Source organism: Siphateles boraxobius, unplaced genomic scaffold (genome assembly GCF_051911475.1).
Source record: "Siphateles boraxobius isolate OS27281-9 unplaced genomic scaffold, OSU_SipBor_1 6, whole genome shotgun sequence".
Classification (NCBI taxonomy): domain Eukaryota; kingdom Metazoa; phylum Chordata; class Actinopteri; order Cypriniformes; family Leuciscidae; genus Siphateles; species Siphateles boraxobius.
This window is the reverse complement of record NW_027509186.1, coordinates 9,331,235-9,355,858: the sequence shown is the minus strand read 5'-3', so window position 1 is coordinate 9,355,858 and position 24,624 is coordinate 9,331,235. Positions and strand designations below refer to the sequence as shown.

At 38.6% G+C, this 24,624-nt stretch overlaps 1 protein-coding gene across 1 annotated transcript in view; it reads right to left on the bottom strand.

Moving 5' to 3' along the window:
- Positions 1-4,650: 4,650 nt before the first annotated feature.
- brwd1 (bromodomain and WD repeat domain containing 1) overlaps positions 4,651-24,624 on the bottom strand; it is a 35,682-nt gene continuing 15,708 nt past the window's right edge. The window contains exons 20-42 of the mRNA XM_077207642.1: positions 23,014-23,104; positions 22,784-22,924; positions 22,625-22,698; positions 21,815-22,037; positions 19,608-19,724; positions 19,420-19,527; positions 18,315-18,439; positions 17,922-18,004; positions 17,720-17,831; positions 17,572-17,633; positions 17,235-17,390; positions 15,795-15,915; positions 14,930-15,055; positions 14,776-14,845; positions 14,647-14,700; positions 11,472-11,597; positions 10,944-11,096; positions 10,675-10,844; positions 10,411-10,553; positions 9,187-9,324; positions 8,745-9,065; positions 7,720-7,857; positions 4,651-7,154 (exon numbers count right to left, since the gene is read on the bottom strand). Of these exons, the coding sequence (XP_077063757.1) occupies positions 5,734-7,154; positions 7,720-7,857; positions 8,745-9,065; positions 9,187-9,324; positions 10,411-10,553; positions 10,675-10,844; positions 10,944-11,096; positions 11,472-11,597; positions 14,647-14,700; positions 14,776-14,845; positions 14,930-15,055; positions 15,795-15,915; positions 17,235-17,390; positions 17,572-17,633; positions 17,720-17,831; positions 17,922-18,004; positions 18,315-18,439; positions 19,420-19,527; positions 19,608-19,724; positions 21,815-22,037; positions 22,625-22,698; positions 22,784-22,924; positions 23,014-23,104 (4,273 nt within the window). The 3' untranslated portion in view covers positions 4,651-5,733. The remainder of the gene's footprint in view (positions 7,155-7,719; positions 7,858-8,744; positions 9,066-9,186; positions 9,325-10,410; positions 10,554-10,674; positions 10,845-10,943; positions 11,097-11,471; positions 11,598-14,646; positions 14,701-14,775; positions 14,846-14,929; positions 15,056-15,794; positions 15,916-17,234; positions 17,391-17,571; positions 17,634-17,719; positions 17,832-17,921; positions 18,005-18,314; positions 18,440-19,419; positions 19,528-19,607; positions 19,725-21,814; positions 22,038-22,624; positions 22,699-22,783; positions 22,925-23,013; positions 23,105-24,624) is intronic.

Sequence of the window (24,624 nt, the reverse complement as noted above, 5' to 3'; positions counted from 1 at the left end):
TCTTCACGATCCTTCAGAAATCCTTCTGATATGCTGATCTATTGATTAATATCAATGTTAAAAACAGTTGTGCTGCTTAATATTTTTGTGGAAACTGTAACACACCCTTTTCATGATTCTTCGATGAATAGAAAGTAAAAAAAAAAAAAAACAGCATTAATTTCAAACCTTCTGTCACAATGTGAGTATTTACTGCACTTTTGATCAATTTAATGCGTCCTTGCTGATTAAAAGTATTCAATTATTTTTAGTGACTCCAAACCTTTGAACAGTCCTGTGTTTAAGTTCATGATGTCTCGTTTCAATTAACAATATGCAATAAAATAGTAAAGTTCGACAAAGAGGCGCCAGTAATAATGTGTCTCTTGCATCTGTGTATTTGTAACGCTGGTGAAAGTGTAGGGCACATTATGATAAGTTAAGATAAGTGTCTTTATACTGCATTTGATCTCTGTCACCATGAGACACATCACACTCATTATCAGTTATCATCACATTAATGTAATCACTTTTCAGATTTCACAAGTGTATTTATATTCTAGCACATACGGTTAATTAATTACACTGTAATAACAGGGTAATACTGTACGTTTGATTAAATTAATTTCAAGATTATATGTCTTTTGCATGTAGGCTGCTGTATCATTATACGTTTTGGTTACGCTTTATTTTTAGGTGTTTTTGTTACAGTGTAATTATATATTTAAGTACTGAGTAATAGTAATTAACTACATGTACTTACTATAGGGTTAGGATTGGGATTTGGTTTAGGGTTAGTTGCATGTGATTATGCATAATTTATAGTTATACAACTACATGTAACATGTATAACAAGGACACTGTAAATAAAGTGTTACCTAAGTTTGACCCACATTACAGTTTTTCATGATAGTTAATAGACCATCAGTGAAATATGACCCTCGGACAACACTTGTGTTTAATACAAAGAAATTAGAGCAAAAATACATGAATAAATAAATAAATAGATAACAAATCTCATATTTATTGCTGTAGTAGAGTTAAAACTTCAGCATGAATTTGTTTGAGTACATTTTAATGGTCTTTTATGGGATTCAATTCCTGCCGAAAGTATTTTGTTCATGGATCAAAAAATTATAAGCGTGAATCAAAAATGGAAAAAAACCCACAGGGGTTACACTTTATTTTAAGGTGTCATTGTAACAGTGTAATTATATATTTAAGTACTGAGTAATATTAAGCAACTACATGCACTTACTATAGGGTTAGGGTGGGATTAGGATTTGATAGAGGGTTAGTTGCATGTAATTATGCATAATTTACTGTTATTACTATGGTAAGTACATGTAACATATGTAACAAGGACACTGTAAAATAAAGTGTTACCCACCTATATAAAAATGTATTGGAGAAACTGAAAAACATTATGCAAATTGATCAAAATATTAAAAGCGCATTTAAAAAAATAAGAAGCATGGATCAAAACATTAAACACATTAAAATAAATATTGCACAAATCTTAAACTTGTGTTTGTGTTCGTAAAGGGTGACTAAACACTAAAACAACTTTTTTTGTTAATTATCTGTAAGAATGGAGATTCATAAATGCTGTTCATTGATTCCAGTAAATGTTTTGACATTTGGGTTTAAAGTGTTTTAATTCTACAATATATGGTGTAAAAACGTCTGAGTGCTGCCCTCTTCAGGTGAACGGTGGCTACTGCAGTTGAATTTTCCTATTGGATGTTTGCGGTGGTTCGTGATGTAGGCAGGTACCATACAGAGAGATGCGTCTCAGGTGCACGCATTAGGGCGGGCTTAAGCCTCACCATTGGTCCACTAGTTCTAGATTGACAGCTCCTCCTTTAGCCAATCAAGCGAAGAGAGGAGTTGACGTCACTCCAATGGAGTGATAGTTACAAAAACCCTGTGGATTTGATATGCAGTGATTTATTTACATACTGAGGCTTTTTGTGTTTATTTACATAGGTTAGTTGGTTTTTAAATAATTTTCATGTTGCTGTATTCAAAATGTAGCTATATTTAAAACATTCATCTTATATTATTATGCCATTGTGTAGCTATGTAAATAAATATAATAGACAACCAAAAACATACTAGAGGTTCTGACAAAATTTTACCTGCTGCAGTCTATTAAAAAATGTTTAATTATTTTAAATTAATTATTTTAAAAGAATAGTTCCAATGAACGATGACACATAAGTAGCCTAATTGAATCAGCGTTTTTGAAGGAATCTATTGAATGAATGATTCAATGACAGATACATTTAACAGTCGCCTGTCACCACCTACTGGTGTAATGATGCAATTAATACAATCTTTATTTGAAGCGTCAAGTTACTTTGATTTATTGATTTAGGGGATTTATTCATTGTTTCGCTATACCGTTGACATCAGTGTTTATATCCGAACTCTCATCCCAGTACTGAAATGCATAGGGTGTAATGATGTGAATTACTGAAACACAGAAATAAGGTTTCATACTTAGGCCTATACATGACAACTGCTCTCTCTGGCTCCAGCACCAATGCAGATCTGAATCAGTGTGATCGTTGTTGCCGAAGGTTTAATAGACAGAGCCGAATCGTTTAGGAATAAGATCGTGCGGCGTTTGAATTGAGATCGCGATCTTATAACGATTAATCGTTGGGGTGAAACCTAAAAATTATGTAGGGATAATTAATAGCCTAAGTCATGACAACATATGTTTTTACTTTAACTCATCAGAATCTTTTTTCTGTTAGATTTCAACTCGATTTTTAAACAAATCAAGTTTAAAATAGCCTTAATTTAAGTTGAAATGCCTAAAATTCAAGACAACTTAATTGTTTTACAAGTTGAAGTAGATGTAAGACAAGTATTTAATGTGTTGATTGAGTTTTTAATGAGAGTTGCCCAAATATCTGAAGAAAAATAACAAAAGATTTTGGCATTTTTCTTAATAACCCTGCACAAAATGTCATTGGGTTTAAAAAATAGAGCAGAAGGGCCATGTTGGTTAAGAAATAAAATGTAGGGCAAGTGTTCCATCATCCTCTTCAGTGTTTTAAAAGCTTGTAAAATAAAAACCTTATGAGTTAGTTAGTCCTCAAAACCACGAGCAATTCTTATCCCATCAACAAAATGTAATATTTAATGTGATCAAAAACAAGGTTGAAACCTATTGCACTTACTGATTAAAGAGGAACATTTCAAGGCACTGATCAAAAACATGCAGCTATAGACAAATATAATTAATCATTTATAGGCTAAATTACATCTTATTAATAATAAATAAGATCCTCCAATCCATCCTCAGAGATAAATGAAACTACAGTTCATCAATATGCTTAACTTCATTCAAGCTACATTACAAATGTGTTCTTATTAGGAAGTGTGCAGGAGCAAATGCCAGAGATAAGACAGAGCTGACTGTAGTGTACGCATGTACTTCAGGCCATGTAGGCTAAAGTTCAGTTTGCTGTCTGTGATATGTACTCTTGCACAATTCTTGTAAATAAAAATCAGTTTAAATAATTCCGATCATGCAGCTTCATTTTAACATGCAATTTTCCTGCATCGCTGAGTGTTGACAGTGAAGCACAGGTCAATTGTGGTATTAAAATCAGACCAGTTATACAAAGCCTACTTCCTTGTACTATGAAATCTTGCAATATTTGTCATTGTGAATAAAAATATACTTTTTAATACGCACATCAGGCCATTCAAAATCCTTAATAAACACCGTGGGAATTTTATGCTCATTGCATTAAGACGATACTTACAAAATGGCAAAGCAGCATAAGCCACTTAATTTGCCCAAAGAACCAGTAAACAAAGATAAATATGTCACTTCTACAGCAATCGTAAAAATAAAAAAATAACTCTACAGTTGAAATGCAAAATATTTTAATTTACCTACTCACAATGACCATATTTAAAAGCACAAGAATAATTCTGATATCAATCAGAATTTATTAAAATACCACTTTACATAAACACGCCAATCGCCATAACCTGATTTAAGCTAATATTCCGGTTTCTAGAAACCCGAATAAGACAAGTGCCATATGCATGAATTAATCAGATTCTTGGGACAAGCAAACACTTAAATAACGACTGTAACAGAATATTAATTACTGTAAGTCAATTACAGTCTCCCTGTCTCAATTTTATCCCTTAAAACTTATTTAAAAGTTTTTTCCTTGAAATGTTTTTTCGTGCCTTAAAATGGCTTGAATGTAACTCTACACCCTTGCCTCATTTAGTATACATGGTTCTATGAATATGCAAATGAGCCCCGCCTCCACTCACTCACAGCTCTTCAGAGATCCACTCGTTGACGATCACACGTTGATCTGATTGGTTACAAGGTAGTTTGTGACGTCAGAAACACCAGCGATTTCAAACTGTGTTTTTGAGTCTTTGGTTCACTGCAGTTTTAAGGAGAAAATACTCAGCAATGGTGTTGACTTGTGAATTTACACATGGTTTATCTTAAAGCATATTAAAAACACCACACAGACATGAACATTAAAAACTGGATTTTCACCACAGGGGGACTTGAAAAGAATTAAGATTTGCCTTTCATTTGTCCTGTATCAGCTCATTTAAACATTTCTCAAGCAAAACAGGAGTAAAAAATCAAGTTAAAGAAAACCAATTCCAATCTCAACCTGAAACAGTACTTTATTCATAGGAGGTCATCCATCTCTCACTTCAGCGGCCAACAGACTTAACATCCTCGCTGTATTAAAGAAGCTCTTATGAAAAAGACACCAAGCAAAATGCCAATTAACAACTGCATTACATAAACTGCGATGCACAACTCAAAGACTGTGTACAAAAGTTCATTGCTGTTCATAAGTTAAATCAGAAAAGGAATTAATACTGAAAGTATGCAACACAGATCACTAAAACATCTTCCCAATATGAGAAATCACAGTACTTTGCTGGAAGTACTCATTTTGATTTACTGTACTTAGCAAATAGGTACCAATTCATATTTCATGGCATGTCAATTCATTTTAATTGAATACAAAAAAAAAAATAATGCTTGACAGAGAAATTTAAATATACAATGTTTTGCTACAGACTGATTCTCAGAAACCTGGAAATATGGTCAAAGAAATCCAAACAAACAAAGAGGAACCACAAGAATGACAGGAAAAAAAGTTTGTACATTTTGGCTCAACGATCCCTTTAACAGTGATAATACAGAATTTGTGTGTCCGAGTCGAAGACGAATTTTTCGTAAAGGGTGTTTGGACCTAAATGCTCATGTCGACAATATGACACTACAATTCTAGAACTAAAAATAAAGACAACAAATGCAAGTCTGAGAATATGGTAAACGTAGTTGACCCCTGAGTTTCTAATGCAGACTTAGTGTATAAAATACCTCATTACAGTGTGCCTTTTAGTGCAAGCCAGCAAATATGCTCAATTGATCAGGAGGTATATTAAGATAGCACCCAAGCAAACAATGCTTCTCTATGCAAGTCTTTCCTGTTGGCCGAATCACAAAGTGGGGCTGGTTTGAACAGCCAAACCAGTAGATCAAATACATCTTATTTATAATTCATTAGTTTTTGTTTTGTTTTTCATAGAAAATATAAATATCCCTGAATGGAACTGATTCACAGTATATTGAGGACTCCAGTGCTACTACCATTGTTTTTAATGTTGGGACAATCAAGTGTCTTCAAGGTCTCCAGTTAGTGTCTTTTTGCATGGCTCGACCCTCCAAGTCCTTCATTCGCTGTCTTGGTAATTCACAGTCCGCTTGCCTCTGTTTCTGGTCCGGATGCGTGTGGCCCGTCGAGGTTTCCCGTACGACACGTCGCTATCCTCGTCGGAAGCATCCCTCTGACGTTTCCTCGCGGCTCCTCGGTCCCGGTTTCTCAGTCTTCTCTTCGGACTGCTCCGTGAACCTGAGCTTGCATCCGATTTAGACTCCCCGGACTCCTCGCTCTCAGAGTCGCTGGCGTCCTCGTTGCTCCCATTATCGCTTTCGCTTTGTTTCCGCCGCCGTCGTCGGGTCGCTTTGGGATTCTTCTCCTGAGGCCTTAGTTCTCGTCCATTCTCCGATTTGCATCTAGTTTCCGAGTCGCTCTCTGAGTCTGAAGAGCCGTTCAAGCGCTTGAAGCGTTTCGCACTCTTTCGTTGAGGTTCCATGCACTCGTTTTCATCACTGGTCCTGCTACTTTTGTTGTCCGTGTCTTCAGACTCAGAGGAGCCGCTGCGTTTCCTTTTGGAGTCGCCGCCTGACGGTTTCCTCGCCCGGGAGTCGGTCCGCTCCTTGCTCTTTCCGTTCTTTGATTGCATCTCTATCTCAGGACTGAATTCTGCATCTGAGTCCTCCATAATGTAGTTCTTCTTGGGAAGAGTTCGAAGTGATATTCCCTTGGATGCAACCGTAATGCAAGGCTTCCTCCTCGGATGAGTCTTCTTGTCTTCCTCCGATACGTCACTCTTTGGCCATTCATCGGAGGAAGAGCCCACCTTTTTCCTCCTCCTTCGGTCTAACTTTCCTTCGCTAACCGAACTGGAGGCATCCGACCTTTCGTCAAGTTTTTTTCTGCGAGCGTTGGACGCCCGTGTCCTGTTTCTGGGGGACCTTTTTTCTTCAGCATCGTTGCTTTGATTCTCATCATCTTCTGATTTAATTATCTTCCTTTGTGCGTCAGACTCTTCCGAAACATCACTGAGTTCCTCTGAGTCCTGGGTTGTTGACATAAATGCATTTGTGGCTAAGGATTTCTTGTGGGTAACTTGTTTTGTGGGAGAAGCTTGTTCCGAGCTTTCTGATGATGCTTTACTTTTCTTCAGCTCTTTCGCATACACCTTTCTTCCGTTTTGATGCGGGTGCTTTTGAGTTGGGAGAACCTCAACATCTTCATCAGAGCTCTTTTCAGAATCCTGCTTGCTTTGCCGATGTTTCTGACGTCGGTTTCTGGAGCAATTTTCCTCTTCTTCGGCATCGGTGTCATTCAGTTTCTTTATTTTACTGACAGCGGCTTTTGCAGTCTTCCTGGTGTATTTCCGCCTGACAACGAGGTCCTCGTCTGACTCCCCATTCACACTTTCATTCTGACTCTCCTCATCATTCGAGTTGTCCTCACTTTCCTCCCATTGTAGTTTGGTGCTGTGTCCATTAGCGAAAGGAGACGTTTCTAAAAATGGAAAAATGGAAGAAAGTAGTCAACTTCCTCTGCACAATATATTGACCTTTCTTTATTTTTCTTTGTCAGTGTCCCATTAGCACTCAAGGGTTAGTTAACCCAAAATTGATCCTATTATCCATCATCCATTACTAATTTTCATGTCGACCCAAACACAAGACTTTCATTCATCTTCAAAACACAGATGAAGATTTTTTTTTTTTGATCTGAGAGATAAAACATTCACAACCCACTTTACCTTAATGTGACTTCAGAATAAGAACATTTAATGAGAAAAAAAACTGCAGGATGGGACTTTTGTCCATCAGTAATTGACTAGATTGTGAAAAGGAGGCATCATTACCAGAATGGGGAGTTTGCAGGAAATTGTGGAAAAGGTTTTGTCCTAGTGATCAGGCTATACAAGCTATTATGACTCAAGTTATCATCATTAAGATGAACTCTTTTCTTCCTTGGCAAGTAAAAAACAGGGACGTGTTGATGGATAAACATTTTGATTTCATGCTGGGTGTAGAGCTCAACAGTTCCACCGTGAAGGCGATACTACCAAACGTACCCTTTTTCTCTCCTGATCGTCTACATGGTCTGCGCCCAGCAGATCTACTGTCCTCTTTGCTGTGAGAAGAGGAGTCACTGTCCACACTGACGCCACTTTTCTCTTCTTCACTAGCTGAAGCATCACTTTCATTTGACTCTATGAGAAGAACAACATTTAAAAGAGTTTAAGGTACATAAGATATTTGGAAAGAAGTTGTTTTTACATAAAACATTTCAAGTAGGGGTGGGCGATATGGCAAACATATCATATCACGATTTTTTCAGGAAAATCACGATTCTTTTTCATGTTGGTTTTACTATTTTGCAAGTGACTAAGCATTACAGCCAAACTAATGTCCCTATTTTAAAAAAAAAGCCTTAGGTAAACTTAATATAAAATAAAAAATAATGGCAGACATTTAGGCCAAAGTGGCGATGATAAAAATCTTTAAATTAAAAATTAAGAACAAAGATACACAATACACATAGGCTACACAACTTAATATACAAATGAAATAAACAGTGCTTTTATTTTTTCAGCTACAGTAGGTGTATAATACACCTATGTATTATGTGTATTTAACCGTTTAAATGTGTATACACCGTGTATTTAAGAGTAGCATTGCAGAAAGTAATGGAACAAATATGAAAATAAAACATAGACTTCACTGCATAAATTATACATTGATTCTTATTAAAGCTACTATTAAAGTTCTCAGTGAAGAGCAGTGAGTGATTTCCTCTGTGTTTTGTTGTTTTATTAACATTAAATGGATAGCTCTCCCAAAAATTAAATGGTCATTTACTTTCTCAAGTTGTTTTAAACCTGAATAAGTTTCTTTCTTCTGTTGAAAACAAAAGTAAAATAAAATATACGTCGCATTGTAGCCTACAGTATGTTGAGAAGGAGGCGCCAGAACTGCAACTGATAGAATACACGATACTACGATATTTCTTCAAAAGCAGATCGTGGAGACATCAATCGTCCACGATCAAAAATCGTGATATCGCACACCCCTGATTTCAAGGTGTAGATGTTTATACCCTGAGAAGCTTCCTCTTGGTCTGAATCAGAACTGCTCTGAATGACAGCAGAGCGTTTGCTAGCACGAGTTGCGGGACGGCTGCTGCCTCCACGACCCTCTTCGTCCGAGCCGTCACCGTCTTCCAGAATATCCATGAGTTTCATCTTATTGACCGCCGCCATGGCGGTCTTGCGGGTCCTTGGCCGGCGACTGACAGACGATGACGACTCGTTTTCTGAGGAGTCTGAACCTTGCGAAGGCTCTTGGTCAGAGTCGCTGCAGGGTCGTGGTCTCTGACGCTCATGTGACCTGCTGTGCCCATTCATCTTGGCATGGCTCTCTAGGATGCATAAGACGTAAGATGCATAAAATTTGTATGTCCAGCCAGTCACTTTTTTTAACTAGGTGGACAGCAGAAAGCGCTTAATTTCTACCCAACAACACACATTGTGGGGTCTCACCATGTTTTCGTCTTGCTCCTTTTTTCTGTGCAGCTCTTCTGGTGGCTCTAGTCTCTCGTCTGAAACCACGAGACGAAGATAAAGGTTCTTCATCCTCTTCTGACTGACTCAAAGACTGTTTGCTGTCATGATCAGACCCTATAAATCAAAAGCACAAAATTTAAGAAACAATGGAATGAACATCAGGTGCTAAAGGCCCCATGTAATAAAAGGAATAGTTCATCCTATAATCAGAGATTTACCTATAATCTTTTTTACCAGTACTTTGACAAATATTTACTATTTTCTACTTAATCGGTTGTCTATGTAATATCCGGTCAACTGATAAATGGCTCCACCTGGTGGCTCTCTAGATATATTGCCTGTCAAAGCACAGTGCATTCAAAAGGAACAATGATTGTAGGGATGCACCGATATTAATATTTTGGCCGATACCGATAACTCTTTATATTTGAAAGCCGGTAACCGATATATTGGCAGATAAATCTAAATCCAAACATTTATATAATGTTTGAGAGCCTGGTTACAAAAACAAAAGTCTCACCATTAAAAGCCATGTCCCAAACACACAATTATAATATGCTCATCATAATTTTATGAAGACTATATGAGAGACTTGTGCGGTCTCTCCTTTTTTCAAGTGATTCAAATCATATTTCAAGCAATTCAAAACTATCAAGACGAACAGTGCGCATCTGAAGTGTCTCAGCTGAAGGAAATAATCCATTATTTACTGGCTTTAATATATGGGCCAAATTTTCTTATCGGGCAGATAACAATAACATTAAAAAGTAACATATCGGCAGATGCCGATATTTTTTGCATCCCTAAACGATTGGTTGAAATTGTTGATCCAGTTCACAAAACCAGGCAGTATGTTTCATTCACAACACGACTGATCTGGTTTTTGAGTTCAACTGACTGACTGATCTCGTCACAAAGTTTGCAGGTGAAAACTGTCAGTGAATAATGTAAACCTAAGTCTGCTTACAAAGACACATTTATTGCTTTGAGGATTCATACGCTTAAGTTTCTCCTTTTGTGTCCCACAGAAGAAAGAACAGTTTCAGAACATCTTCACATGCATAAGCAGTTCACTATCCATGAGCTTTCCATTTTGTAAACTGCTCTGCACACAGATGTTGTGAAGTACAATGTGCAGCCACCGAGTGCCTTATATTTTAATATCGGAAACTAATCATTTTTGAGAACTGTCCGCCTCACCGGATGAAGATGAGCCGCTGCGTCTGAAGTTCTCCTTGGCTTCATTGACTCTGCGGCGCTCTGGTCCAGACACTTTGGTTGAGGTAGATTTGGCTGTTGACTGTTCTGTATTTTCCTGAGTCTTTATAGTAGCCCTCTTTTGACTACGGCCAGGAGGAGAAATAAGGACAGGTTTATTGTCTTCTGCATGCAAACCATTCATGGCAAAAAACAAAATCGAATTGAATAAGAGAAAACGCGTGGAGGCAGGGCGATCAGGCCTACCGTGTGGATCCTTGGTGGGAAAGAGCCGATTCCTGATGCTGCAACTTCTTCCTGAATCTCTGACTGCGGCGCAGCTTCAAGCTACTTTTCACGGCAGTCTTGTAGTCGGAAATGATTTTGCGTATACTCTCCTCGAAAAACGCTGATAGTCGCAAAGTCATGCTGTAAATCTGTAAAATAGCGCACAAGGATATCAATGAGTCTTTTAAGAATTACACAAAATGACAAGAGGAAAAAAGACAAAATAAGTCAAGACATTAATGCGTTACCTTTGAGCGTTTGTTTGGCGTGTAGGCTTTAGCATTGGCGAAAATAAGCCTGGTGTCCTTGCAAAGGTCTATGGGATTTTCATAGCGGTCTTCTTCCAGAGACTGCCGCACACTTCCAAGGTCCATAGGCGTGTCGATGATATTACCGTAATCCTGGAGACACCGAAACACGGTATTATAAAACTAAACTATTAACTATCTTTACACAAAGAGGTGTCACTTCCTAACACTTCAGACTTAAAGTGACACCTCTGTTTTCACATATACATTATTTAAAACGTAGATGCTGAATCCGAACCAGACGTTGTCTTTGACAAAAACGTGATTTTTTTAGCTTTTTTAATTAAGTTTTTTTATGATGAAACTTATCCACATTCAAGTGTGGATAAAATTGCATATTCATACAAGAAATATTGTGGGGGCCATCAAAGATATATATAAAAAAATTGCTGGACACTTTGGCAGGGAAAGAGATAAGAAAGACGACCACTTCGGTAATATACCATTGATCATGTTTTGGAGACTCACCGGATAATCTCCCTGATCTACAGGATCCCGGAAAGGCTCTGAATCCTCACACTCAAACATGTAGTTCAGTAAACGTTTGCAGGAATCCTTCCATGCGTCCCTGTCCAGTACGACCTCCACTGATGGCTGGCAAAAATCACAAAGGAAGCATCTTTAACGCATTCATTTTTCCATCTAAACAAACTTCTCATTTACTGTTGTGTAACATTTTTTAACCATGGAGCATATATACTACAGTATTAAAGGGATAGTTCACCCAAAAACGGAAATTCTCTCATCATTTACTCACCCTCAAGTTGATGGACTCCATTGACTTGCATAGTATTTTTTTTCCCATACTGTGGAAGTCAATGGGGTCCATCAACAGTTTGGTTCCCAATTTTCTTAAAAATATCTTCAGCAGCAGAAATAAATCTATACATGTATGGAACAACTTGAAGTAGGGCTGCTCGATTATGGAAAAAATCATAATCACGATTATTTTGGTCAGTATTGAAATCACGATTATGTAACACGATTATTTCACTTGACTTTGGGAACGTGTTGCATTTATTAAAAGACACCATTCAACAATTCTTTAAAAAAATCGCTATTTGAACAATTTGAACAACTTTTTTCAACTTTTTGAACTATTAAACAGACCTGCAAACTCACAAGTGGTGAAAAAGGTGACATGTTTACAAAGTAATTTGTTGTAGGGGGTCACCAGGGCATTATTTACCTTTATAAAGGACAATTTATTAAACCTTACTAATTATGTTTTATGTCAAATTCGTACATTTGATAAAATTCAATTTTAATAAAAAGGGCTGTTATCAATAAAATTAATGTACACTGCAAAATTACAACTGTAAAATATTATGAGATTAATGTTTAAACAATAAAATCAATGATACCTTTAAACAATAAATCAATAGGTGGTGGCAAGTGGGCGTCTTAATAAATGAATCATTGAGTCATTCATTAAAACGATTCATTCAAAATAATGAATCATTCAGTAACAAAACACAGCGCTTAGTGTTGCTTTTCTTTTGTAACTATTTTCGTCGGTGAAATACCGTAGACCAAAACCAGTCAATATTGTGTCTAAAATTTAAGTTACTACAAATAAACTAGGCTACTCGTTTATTAAACTATAAATTCAATGTAACATTTGCAATCGTCATATTATAGAACTAGTCGTGTTATGTTAATTAACTATATCATAAATTATATAAATAAAAAAACCTGAACATTTCTACCTCAGTATGTTTCTTCTGTGAGTTTGTGTGAGCTGTTAGGCTCATTTGTTTTGATTTGTCCACTTATGTCTCTCACAAATAGACAGGCAGCGCAGCTTCCAGAAACTATCCATTACCGATCTCCGTTTACACTGACTGTATAAGATCAAAACCATCTTGCGTTTCGATCGGTCGGGCAAGTAAAACTCTTTCACTTGTAACTTAAAAATCCCCTATTCCCGGACAAGCAGACACGTGTTAATGTATCTCCCTGTGTTCATTCTCGATTTGTTTCGTGCTGTAAAGCGGAACAGATGATCAGGTCATGTGCGCGCGCTGCCGTTCGCTTGAACTGAGGCGCTACACTGATCGAGCAGAAAGAGATCGCGACAGCTCGAGAGACGTCTATGGTCTCACTCCAGTCTATATTAAATTAGCCGATTGCTATTGTGAAGTTTATTGTGCTTGCAGTTTATGACTGTATAGGCTGACGGAGTTTATGGCTTCGGGAGGGGCGGATGTGCGCGGGCGACTCATTCAGAACACAAGACAAAATAAGAGTGTTCTTGCAAAACAGAACATGGCAAAATAATCGCTTTTACTCGATTGTACTATTTTGGAGATCGGTGGGAGCCAAAATCGAAATTGAAATCGAAATTCGACTAATTGCAAAGCCCTAACTTGAGGGTGAGTAAATGATGATAATTTAAATTTTTGGGTGAACTATCCCTTTAACAATGTAATATAATCTCAGTTAAACCATTTCTACCAATGTGTGGTACATGCTGTCATATTACACAACTCTACTATTGTACTAGTGTTGTCACGATACTAGAATTTCTAACTTCGATACGATACCTTGAAAAATATCGATATTCGATACCATTTACGATACCACAGAGAAAAAAACTGCCACAATATTAAGGGGGTCTTTTTTTATTTAAAGCTAAATATAAAAGTAATATCTAAAGAAATATCTAAAGTCTAGAACATGACAATGAGGTATATTTTACATGAAAAAAATGTCCTGAGTTCTATCTGTTAATATTATTTCATTGGACAAGAGCTAACATGAGCCGTTGTTTTTTTATTACCTACTGTTATCAAAGATTAAAATATACTGTTACAAATGCATTGTTCATCGGTCATAAATGCTGGTTAATACATTAACGTAAATCAAAGATTAAAATATACTGTAACAAATGCATTGTTCATCGGTCAAAAATGCTGGTTAATATATTAACGTAAATCAAAGATTAAAATATACTGTAACAAATGCATTGTTCATCGGTCATAAATGCTAGTTGATAGCCTACATTAACGTAATTTGATGAACAGATTTAAATGCAAACGTGCGTGCATCACACGCGGAAACAATGCTCAATGGATTGGCATGAAGTCAAGTCACCTTTATTTATTTATTGCTTTTAACAATACAGATTGTGTCAAAGCACTTAACAGTATCAAATTGGAGTGTGAAGCGCGTCTCCGCGCTATTCTCCGACATGCCCGCTCGCGGTGTGTAGCGCGTGCCCTGTCCACACTATTCTCCGACATGCCCGCTCGCGGTGTGTTTTTTTACACGTGTCAGCGCTATTCTCCAGGCATGCCCGCTCGCGGTGTGTTTTTTACGCGTGTCCGCGCTATTCTCCGGCATGCCCGCTCGCGGTGTTCTTTATCAATCAACCAAAGCGGGTCGCGGCGCCGCACTCGCCATCTTCCCATTCACTTTTGCTATTTAACCAGAGCGAATGAGACGAGTGCGTCACGTGTCGTGTTTGTCAACGCGCCTTTGGCGAGAAGTGAAAGTGACCCCTCGGCTAGTATCGGTGTATCGATACTTCGGGAAATTAGTATTGGTACCGTTCCGATATTTCAGTATCGATATTTATCGAAATATCGATATTTTTGACAACACTATATTGTACTATTATGCATGATATATCTCACACTACCTGGCGAAGTCTTTGTCCAGCAGAGGGTCCAGGTGCATCAATGTCATCCATGTCCTGAAAGCCACGTGAATTAATCTCATGTTTTCCAGGAAAACGAAGATAAAATACAGGTTGAACAAATACACTCACCTCATCGTCAGAGTACTCCATGTTCTCAACGGCATTATAGATCTCCATGATATCTGTACAGTGAGGTTTACTGTGGCCAAGAGGGGGGAAAAGTTACAAAGCTAAACATTACAATATCACAAATAGATTTTTGCCACAAATGTCCAGGACAAACCTTATGAACTTCAGAAGAACATTTGTTATGATTTTTGCAGACTGTGCAATCTTGCTGCGGGGCTCATTGAAGGTCTTGGCATTTTGTTCTATGTGTTTAACATCCCAGATCAGTGCAGACAGCCTCCTAAAAAACAAACAAAGACATGTTAAAACAAACCAAAAGCAAGCAACACACAAAAAACAGTCAAACTTATTTATCCAAATGGATATTTTGAATAATGTTCACACTACTCTTTTCCATACCAATAAAAGGAGTCAATGCAACAGAAGCGCAAACATGCATGCTTGATGTGTGAGAACCAATGAGGTTTGCTCTTGTGTTTCAGGCAAGTATGGTTGAGCTGCCACTGGCAAAATTGAATGTTCTCCATGCACGTGTATTGATCAATGTCCATATGTGAAAAAAGCCTAAATTAAATCTGTTTATCACAAACTGTCTCCACAATAGACTTTTATTAATCTGCCAGATTCATGTGGATTCAATTAACTTTTTGAAGCGTCAAAGTTTAAAGACTCTCAATAGAAGGACAGAAATCTCAGGTTTTATTAAAAATATCTCCATCCGTGTTCTGAAGATGAATGAAAGTCTTATGGATTTGGAGCAACAAGAGGGCGAGTAATTGATTATTTAATTTTTGGGTCAACTAACCCTATAAATATTGGTGGTTAAAACCGAAGACTACAAGCTGTTAAGACTACTTGGTATTTTTTGCATGGAAAAAAGGCAGAATGAACATTGATCAAAATGCCTACTTTTGTGAACCATGAAAATCTAACGTCTCACAGGTTTAGAAAGGTCATGAGGATGATCGAATGATGTTCGTTTTATATTTTAGGTGGTCAATACCCATTAAGTTACAAACCTGTAGAACTTGTTCTTGAGCCGCAGTTTGATGGTGTTCAGGTCAGTGGGATATGCAATGACAGTACAATATGTAGGATACTGAGCGAGGTCGACAGGACCAGTGAAAGGTGCTGTGATGTCTGTTCAACAGGACAGAAATGAACATTGATAAGCCAGAAGGTAACATTTAAAGGGTTAGTTCACGCAACATTGAAAATTCTGTCATCATTTACTCACCCTCATGTCGTTCCAAACCTATAAGACTTGACTCGTTCAACTTCGGAAAACAAATTAAGATATTTTTAAAATTCTCTCAACATTTTCAAGCTTTAAAATGTACATAAAAAAATCTAAAAAAATTATTCAAATGAATTAAGTGGTATAATCCAAGTGTTCAACAGATTTATTGAGGCTTTTATTCACCTTTAAACATTGTTGAACGCACATACATAGAGCACATCAAATACGGTAAATGGAAGCTTAAAACACGAGTGAGAACCATTGAGGTCTCTCCAGACTTGGATTATATCGCTCTATTCATATGGATTACTTTTATGATGTCTTTATGAACTTTTTGCTGCATTGAAAATGTTAACTACATATACTTTCAATGGATGAAGAAAAATTATGAATAACAAATTGTCCAACAAAGGTCTTGTGGGTTTGAAACGAAATGAGGGTGAGGTAAAAATGACAATTTTAATTTTTGGGTGAACTAACCCTTTAAGTCCTTGTAGACCATCTAAATCTTTGCTTAAAAGGTACACTTTGTAATTTTTTTTGTAAAAAAAAAAATTAACGATACACCAATCCTTCCAAAATATATTTGTCTTACCCTGATTCACTATGGTAAGCAATTATAAGCGTTTACATTTTAGATCTGACAGGATGGTTTTCACAGGAAACTACGTAACATGTCACTCGCGCGTGATTGTTTCATCACATCCGTAAATAGAGAAAAGTTGCTCCGGCTACTTTGACGTGTGTATGGTGTGGGAGTGTCATAAGTTGTTTGTCACAGCGAGTGATAAAGCTTGACATGGAGCAGGGAAATCTCCAGCCTCCGGGAATCAACCGTTTTAAACAAACGCCGGACAGAGGAAAGTCTGCTGGAAAACAGGGAACGCGACAGAGATCGTAATAAAACAAGAACCAACATTGGATTGGCTTTTCGGAGATTGCGAGAACTGAGGGATTTGAAATGCTGTATAATCGACGTGGGGATGGTGTTTTTATTACACAACATGTGAGTAAGCTATTTAACTGAACAGATATATTGCCATATGCAGCTCTCTAACAGAGTCAAAAATAACAACCAAGACAAATGTTCTTCCGTAAAATGCATGGTTTTGTTTTTTTAACCGCTAGCGGAACAAAAGTAACAGTGTACCTTTAAAGAAATGGCACAAAATTGATAAAGATAATGTAAAGAATAGAATAACTGCAAAATCAAACGCACCCACAGTCACAAGCTGTTCTATGCCTGCAATGATGCGTGCGCTCTCTTGGTCACGACCCCTGTCCCCCCATTCACCCCCCTGAGGTTTGTAGAGGATATCGATCATCTCCTCATCCGTCACTGGCACCCCCGCGCCCTCCGACTCCGGCTGTTCAGCTGCAGCACGGAAACAACTCATTAAACAGACCATTTGCTTTATTACAACACAATAACAAATTACCTTTCTGTTAGAAATGCAGGAGTAAACAAACAAACACCCTGAATTTAGTGCAACGACTGCTGATGTGCCAATTTTATCTGAGCTGCAAAAAGCTAAAGCTTAAGTGGTCAGAAGTACCGTTTTCAGGAATAGCTTCCACATCCCATGGACTCAGCTTTTCTGTCTCGCCGTTGTCCCATCTGCAAAATCAGAAAGTTAAAAACCACAGCGAATGCCTAAGATCTATGCAACAGCTCCCAATAATTCAAACAAAGTTTGGGCTTACTTGACTTTAAAGCACTGAAAATGGCTGTCGGGATACTCGGACTGATATGGTTCCTGACAAACTATGGTCCCGAACCACCAGGCGTCATCGATCACGGAGCGAAACCGATCATCTACAGAAACAGAACAGACATGACTGAATTGATGCAGGGTGGTACAACAAACTCTCTCAACTCTATTCTCAGGTCATGCCTCATACATACTTGATTTCCACACTCTGCTCCGCGCCTCGTCGTAGCTTTGACGCAGCACCAGAAAATCAATTACATCCGCCATATCATGATATCTGAGGAAAAACGGCACCAAAACAATTATTTTAGTTTAAAAATCAACACAAAAGATCTGAAAGATAACTTTAATTTTATATCCGATCTTGCCCACAGTGCTGGGCAGTAACTGAATCACGTAATCCAGATTACATGTAATCAGATTCAACATTTATTTTCTTCTTTTTCTTACTATTTTTATATCAAAGTGGTATTTATAAGCTATTATATTACCTAAAATGTGTAATGTTATAATTACGTTACTAACCACAATCTTCATCAGGTAATTTGTATTTAGTAATCTACCCAGCACTGCTTGCCAGCACTTACTTTATGGAAAAGGTTCGGTCTGTTATTTTGCCTGTTCCAGGGTCAATCTGGGTCAGTTTCAGACAACACAGGGTTGGAGGGGAGACTTCATACTTGATCCCTGTTATTTTCACAAACTCTTGGTCCTGGTAAAAACATATGATTTATATTTTTCAATGCCAAACTTGCTGAAAACATTAAAGGTTAGCTGAGTTGCATGCATTTTTTTTATAAAGAAATGTTCATGGTTAAATACAAGGAAATAGAACCTTAAGACAGCATCTGTAGCCCATTGTCGGTCACTACAACAAATAAATGCAGACAAATAAAAATAGCCTTGCCGCACTAGCTGTGTTGCGAATTAAACTTTGCATTTGCAGAAAACATTTGCGGATAAAGCATCGTTTCCATCCCATGTGCTCAAGGAAACAAAACCTTTACTTCATGGGAAACTGGCACAAAGTATCATTAATAGAATAATACATTTGTTGGAACAGGTGAAGTCAGTGAGACTTTCTTATATAATAAATGACTTTAGATGCAATAAACGCTGTCATGTAATCTTGCGTTGGGATGCTGGTGTTTGGGAACGCAATCATGTAAGAGTTCTGGAAGGTAATTATACCAAATCATTCTGATGAAAGACTTTGGGTCAGGCATTTCAGCACGACTAAAACAGCATTTTAGATAGAGTGCGATGAGATTGGTTCACTGGTATTGATTCAGTTTTCCAATCACATGATCTGTTGAGGCAAAGTCACATGAGTTTTGCTGCACATCCAGGAATCAATTCGGTAAATTTGTTTCCCCTCGCAGTTTATGGGCATGTTTTCTTACCGAATAAAAAGTTATGCACCCTAAATGAGTGCATACGTTTTTTGCGCATTTTAACATTTCTAGAGCATTTTGGCATTTCCAACCAGTATAATTTTATGCGACATCCCAAAATTTGCATAAAAATACGTGGATGGAAACATAGCTACTGACAAGTGATGCATGCATGTGCGTATAACTGTTAAAATCAGATCAACGCAAAGTTTTACAAAGCACTTATGAATGCATCTAATAAAAACAGATGTATAATAGTAAAAGTGTTAGTAAAATCCAAGTATTGTTTTGATCATACTCTTAACTCCATCTTCTTCCATGGCTGTCTGTCTAGGTTAATGTGGTACAGTTTTGTCCTACAGACTGTCTCCACATACGCCTCATGACCCTGACAAAAATAGATGACCTGTGAACAGAAAAAGAGACAGTGGATTTAGACATGGATCAGTTATACTTTAATACAGACGAGAGGAATGTATTCTGTACCTCGTCTCCCAATTGAGGGACGAAGGGGGACTTTCGGGGAATGACGTCAGTAATCCATAATGGGGGACGGAACTCATTTGAGATCTCTCTGTTGACGGGTGGCCTCGGTTTTGGTGGCTAAGGATAAGAAAATGAATTGCATTGAATTTAAAATAAGTTTTTCAAACCATTCTTTCATGAAGACAAAAATTAAGTGCTAGCCAACAGTAAAAATGCCTCTCCAGAATTACAACTAAGGATTTCAAAAAGCACTTCACAGTACCAAGTTAATATTTAATTTTAAAGGATCAAATAAGAACTGACAGAAAAGGCCCTGATATACTTCAAGATGCAAAAGTTTGCTTCGGCTGGTAAACACCTTCGTACTACCGTTGGTTCATGGTGAATACATAATAGGTATGCAAGGTTTTGGCTTTTTGGAAATCTTCTCCGGTTACTTTCTTCCGGTCAGAGATCCGTGAGTAAAAACATCCAAAACGCCCTGGAGAGCCGCTTTATAGTAGTAGTACTGTAAAGCTGTTTGATTTAAAGGGGTGGTTGATTATGATTTCACTTTTCTAACTTTAGTTAGTGTGAAATGTTGCTGTTTGAGCATAAACATCTGCAAAGTTACAACGCTTAAAGTTCAAAGCAAAGGGAGATATTTGCTTTTAAAGAAATCGTTTAAGGACTAAAACAAACGGCTGGTTGGGACTACAAAACATTCCTCCCGGGTTTGTGACATCACGACCCTAAAATTTACATAAACCCCTCCCCCGGGAACACATGGTCCATATTGTGTTGTATAGTCGAGGACATTTGTGAGTCTGCTCAAGACGTTGCATCTTTTCACATGCAATACAGTACGTAACACAAATGCAATAGCATGTCACTCAGTAGGCATCTTAAAATAGTTCCCAGACGAGCGATTTATAGATTATCATGACAGTATATGCTAATCAAAGACTTGAAGATAGTTAACTATCCTGTCTCCGCCCTCCTACGTACTTCTGCTCAATTTTCATTCTCCTTCAGTATTAGGTCTGGGATTGTGCTGTAGTCTTTGGTTTTCTCCAATCAATTTTTTACCAGGCCAATCAGCGAACAGAGGGAATGCCTGAGAACGATGGCGTTGATGTCGTGCGTTATTTTGAGTTATAGTTCAGTAATGGCAGTGGAGAAAGATGCGAGCGAAGCCATTCGGTCCGTTGTGGCAACGCTGCCGAATATCAAGAAGTTAAAGCCGGAGCAAGAACAATGTTTGCTTAGTTTTGTTGGTGGCCATGATGTTGAGGCCCTCCTCCCCACGGCGTTCGGGAAAATGAGTTGGCTAAGGCGAACGCTAGGCATACGTCACGACCAAACGTTAGCGATTAGTTATGCCGGATCCAGAGTGACTCTGGGCAGATCCAATAGTTTTCTTCAATAGAGTGCCCGCCTACAAGGAAGTTAACGCTTGTCAATGGAGCGGTGCCAGACTATGTACAAATCAAATGTACGAGAGCCTGGTGGGACCAGGCTAAGTTAACTTAACCCCTTCATCTACATAAATTCATCAACTAACCATTCAGAAACGTAAGTGTTGCATTCTACATATTGTCACTTCATCTTGAGTCTCCATCATTGTCCGACTCCGGTTTAAACATAAAAGGCAGAACAGTTCCTGACATTTTAGTACTTGTCTGCGTGAGGTAATCGAAACAACACACACACACAAAGCTCTGCCCTTTGTGCCGGGAGCAGCAGCTCATTTGCATTTAAAGGGACACACACGAAACAATGCGTTTTTACTGACCCTCAAAAGGGGACAACTTAATTTACAAAATTATCTGTGGGGTATTTTGAGCTAAAACTTCACATACACACTCTGGGGACAACAGAGACTTATTTTACATATTGTAAAAAGGGCCATTATATCACCCTTTTAAAGCAGTCTATAGTATAAAGTGGTACATGACTATGTGACATGACTTGACTGGCAAGCAGAATCTGATTCTTTCTTAACTGCCGTTTTCTCACCGCTGTTATTTTTGTTGTGTTTATTTTGTTACTGAGTGATAACATTCATCTAAACACTGCTCTCAGCAGCACGGGCGATGGGATGTTCGAGTACCACTGCTCACAAATTTCCAACTTCTTTTTACCCCATGCAAAGAACGCAAAAGTACTTCGCCGTGAGTATATCAGGGCCTTACAGTAATGGATGTGCTGTATGGCTCTATTGACACCTTTGGCATTTTGCTTTTGGCCTTCTTGTGCTTTCGGGGTGAAGCCATCTGCTCCTCTTCCTCTAGAGTCTGGTCCTCATCCGCGGCCTCTTCGTCCTCCTCATCCTCTTCCTCAGAGCTGCTGATCCTGCGGCTAGTCCTCCGTCGGGAGGATGGAGACGTGGACCGTCGCAAAGTTATTCCTGCATCTGCCATCCAGTCGGAATAGTCACTGGAGGAGCGGCTTCAGTTATGAACAAAGACACAATGTACATCTTACCCTCATGAATATGTTAGCGATGAAAACATGAAATTAAATTATTATATGGAAGACTTATCAGTTTAAGGGTGTAGGTTATTATTTTGTAAGTGATAATCAAGAGCTAGCTGTGCATTGAACGATTTTAATGCACAATTTGGAGACAAAAAACGCAAAGCGGGGGGGCTTGTAGATGTTTAGTTTGATAAACTCACGACTTTTAAGATCTAACGGCGTGGCATAAATTAAGTTAATGACACAGCTTCACTTCTGTAATTTATTTGTATTAAATTATTTTAACGTGTTAAGGATTTGATTTTAAAAAGCGTTAACGCTGACAGCACATATTTACATTATATATATATATATATATTTTTTTTTTTTACACTTCAATTAGATGTATCTTTTTGAGTATGAATAAAAATGGCCAAGACAGGCATTCAATCTTTAAGTGAACTTTTTTTTTTATTGGATTAACTGAGGAATTATTGGAAGCAAATGTTGTGCAATTAATATTTGGTGCCACTTGCAGATATTACACACTTTCATCTTTAAAACAACAAAAAAAGTACCTCGAACTATCACTCCTCCATTCCTCTTCATCCTCAATGGACAAATTAACATCACTGCCCTCCATTTCACTGTCCTGCACCAATAACACATAAACGCACATCCTTATTGACATGTCTGATATGACAGAGTTTAAAAAAATAAATGAACAAACACTCAACCTCAGAAGATGCCGTCTCCTCCCCTTCCTCACATGAGAACTCGATGTACTCTTCAGCCAGACTCTCTTTACGCTGCTGGTTTTTCTGCCGTTTGCGTGACTGCGCACGTTTGAGACATGGTCCTTCCTCATCAGAATCATCCTATGGGCAAAATCATCTCACCTTAATGATGTTCACTCAGTGTTGACCTTAATAACCATAAGGCAGTCCATTAGAAAGAAGAACCCTACCCTGAAGCTGGCGTGGGTCACTCTTCTTCTCTTGATGTTGTAAAGGCTGACCTCCTCATCTCCCTTGGCTGTTCTGAACAACTCCTGCGCCCTAAAGGAAGAAGCCATTGCATTGTTAAACAGCCTGTCTGAATGCTCTAAAATCAACCCCCAATATCAGTCATTTTTACTGTCCGATAATCGACATGGAGTTGCTGCATCATGTCGTTGTTATGGGAATGCTTCCAGCGAGACCAGTGTCTAACGGTGCTGATCCACTTGTCCGTGTGACACTTCTGTCGCGCCACGCTCCGATTTATTCCTATGGATGACGTCACGCGACTGTCGCACCCGCAAAGCATTCCGGGAAGGCGGCACTTCCTTTTGAAAATTGTCGCGCGTCAAAAAGCTGGCCGATGCCCATCTTTATGCAAATGAAGTCCGTTGAACGTCGCGTCTATCCAATAGAAGTAGAGCATATGGAGACGGGGGGAGTCTCTCGCAGGACCTCTGTTCTGATACGCAACATTTCCCGCTCGGTCAAAACCACGCCCATAGGGGTAAACAGAGGAACGCCCATCAACGTACAAATGTGGGGGAGGCGTCGCGACACCATGCGACAGTCGTGTCGGACAAGTGGATCAGCACCGTAAAGCACGTGTGAAAAAATGCAAATTCTATTGGCTGACAGAGGTCAGATGACTCAGCGTAGCGCATCAAGACCATAAAAGGGCAGCTACGTCACGGATAAACATGTCTTCAGGAAGCTATTGTCTGATGTTTTGTGTGTAAAAAACATTGTGTCATGTTAGAAATTGTAACATGCCAAAAAGACAGTTTAGGAGTTGTGTCCTCGTTTTTAAACCAGGGACGAAACACTTAAATTGTGTGTGATCTGTTATTAATAGCAGAGCACGCTCTGTCAGCTCTTGAGGGATCCGGCTGCCCTCATTGCGAGCGCTTCAAGCATGGGGATTGAAGGTTGAGTTGGTGAAGACGGACCTTGAGACGGGTGCTTCCCTTTCTCGGGTGTTTTGAATCTGAAGGCTTGTTCAGTGATCTCCTCTGATCAAAACGAGGACCTACTATTAGCTGCATCAGTTCTACTTTATTTTAAGGTGACGTAGTAACACTGTACTAACCCAGATAAGAACAAAGTAGGCTTGCTGCAACAGTTCGTGTTACAGCTGAACATCCTTGCCATCCAGACCATGTAGCGTAACATCAGGTCTGTTTGGCAAGGCTTAAGAGGCTGCGGGGGCAAGCTAGTGGGTCACTCCACATAATGGCAGTTTTGCAGGCCAGCCAAGAGGACCTCTTAAAAGAACTGGACAATTGTGAGGAATTAGGCCCCGAGGTAGTTGGATAACTCCACAGAGCCACAGATCTCACCATCCGCACCTCAAAGTGGACGGCCGTTCAATGGCTGTTCTGGTTGCCTCAAAGGCATCTGTGGCTAAACCTCTCGGAGATTAAAGAAAGAAAGAAAAAAATATTAATTATGGGCTCTCCGATTTCAGCCCTGTTCGGCGGTGCAGTAAATACAGTTGCCGACAGGGTTCAGGAGGCGAAGAGGCAATAGGTGGCATTCAACTCTCATTCATACGTCGCACACATTCTCAGTCATCCAGG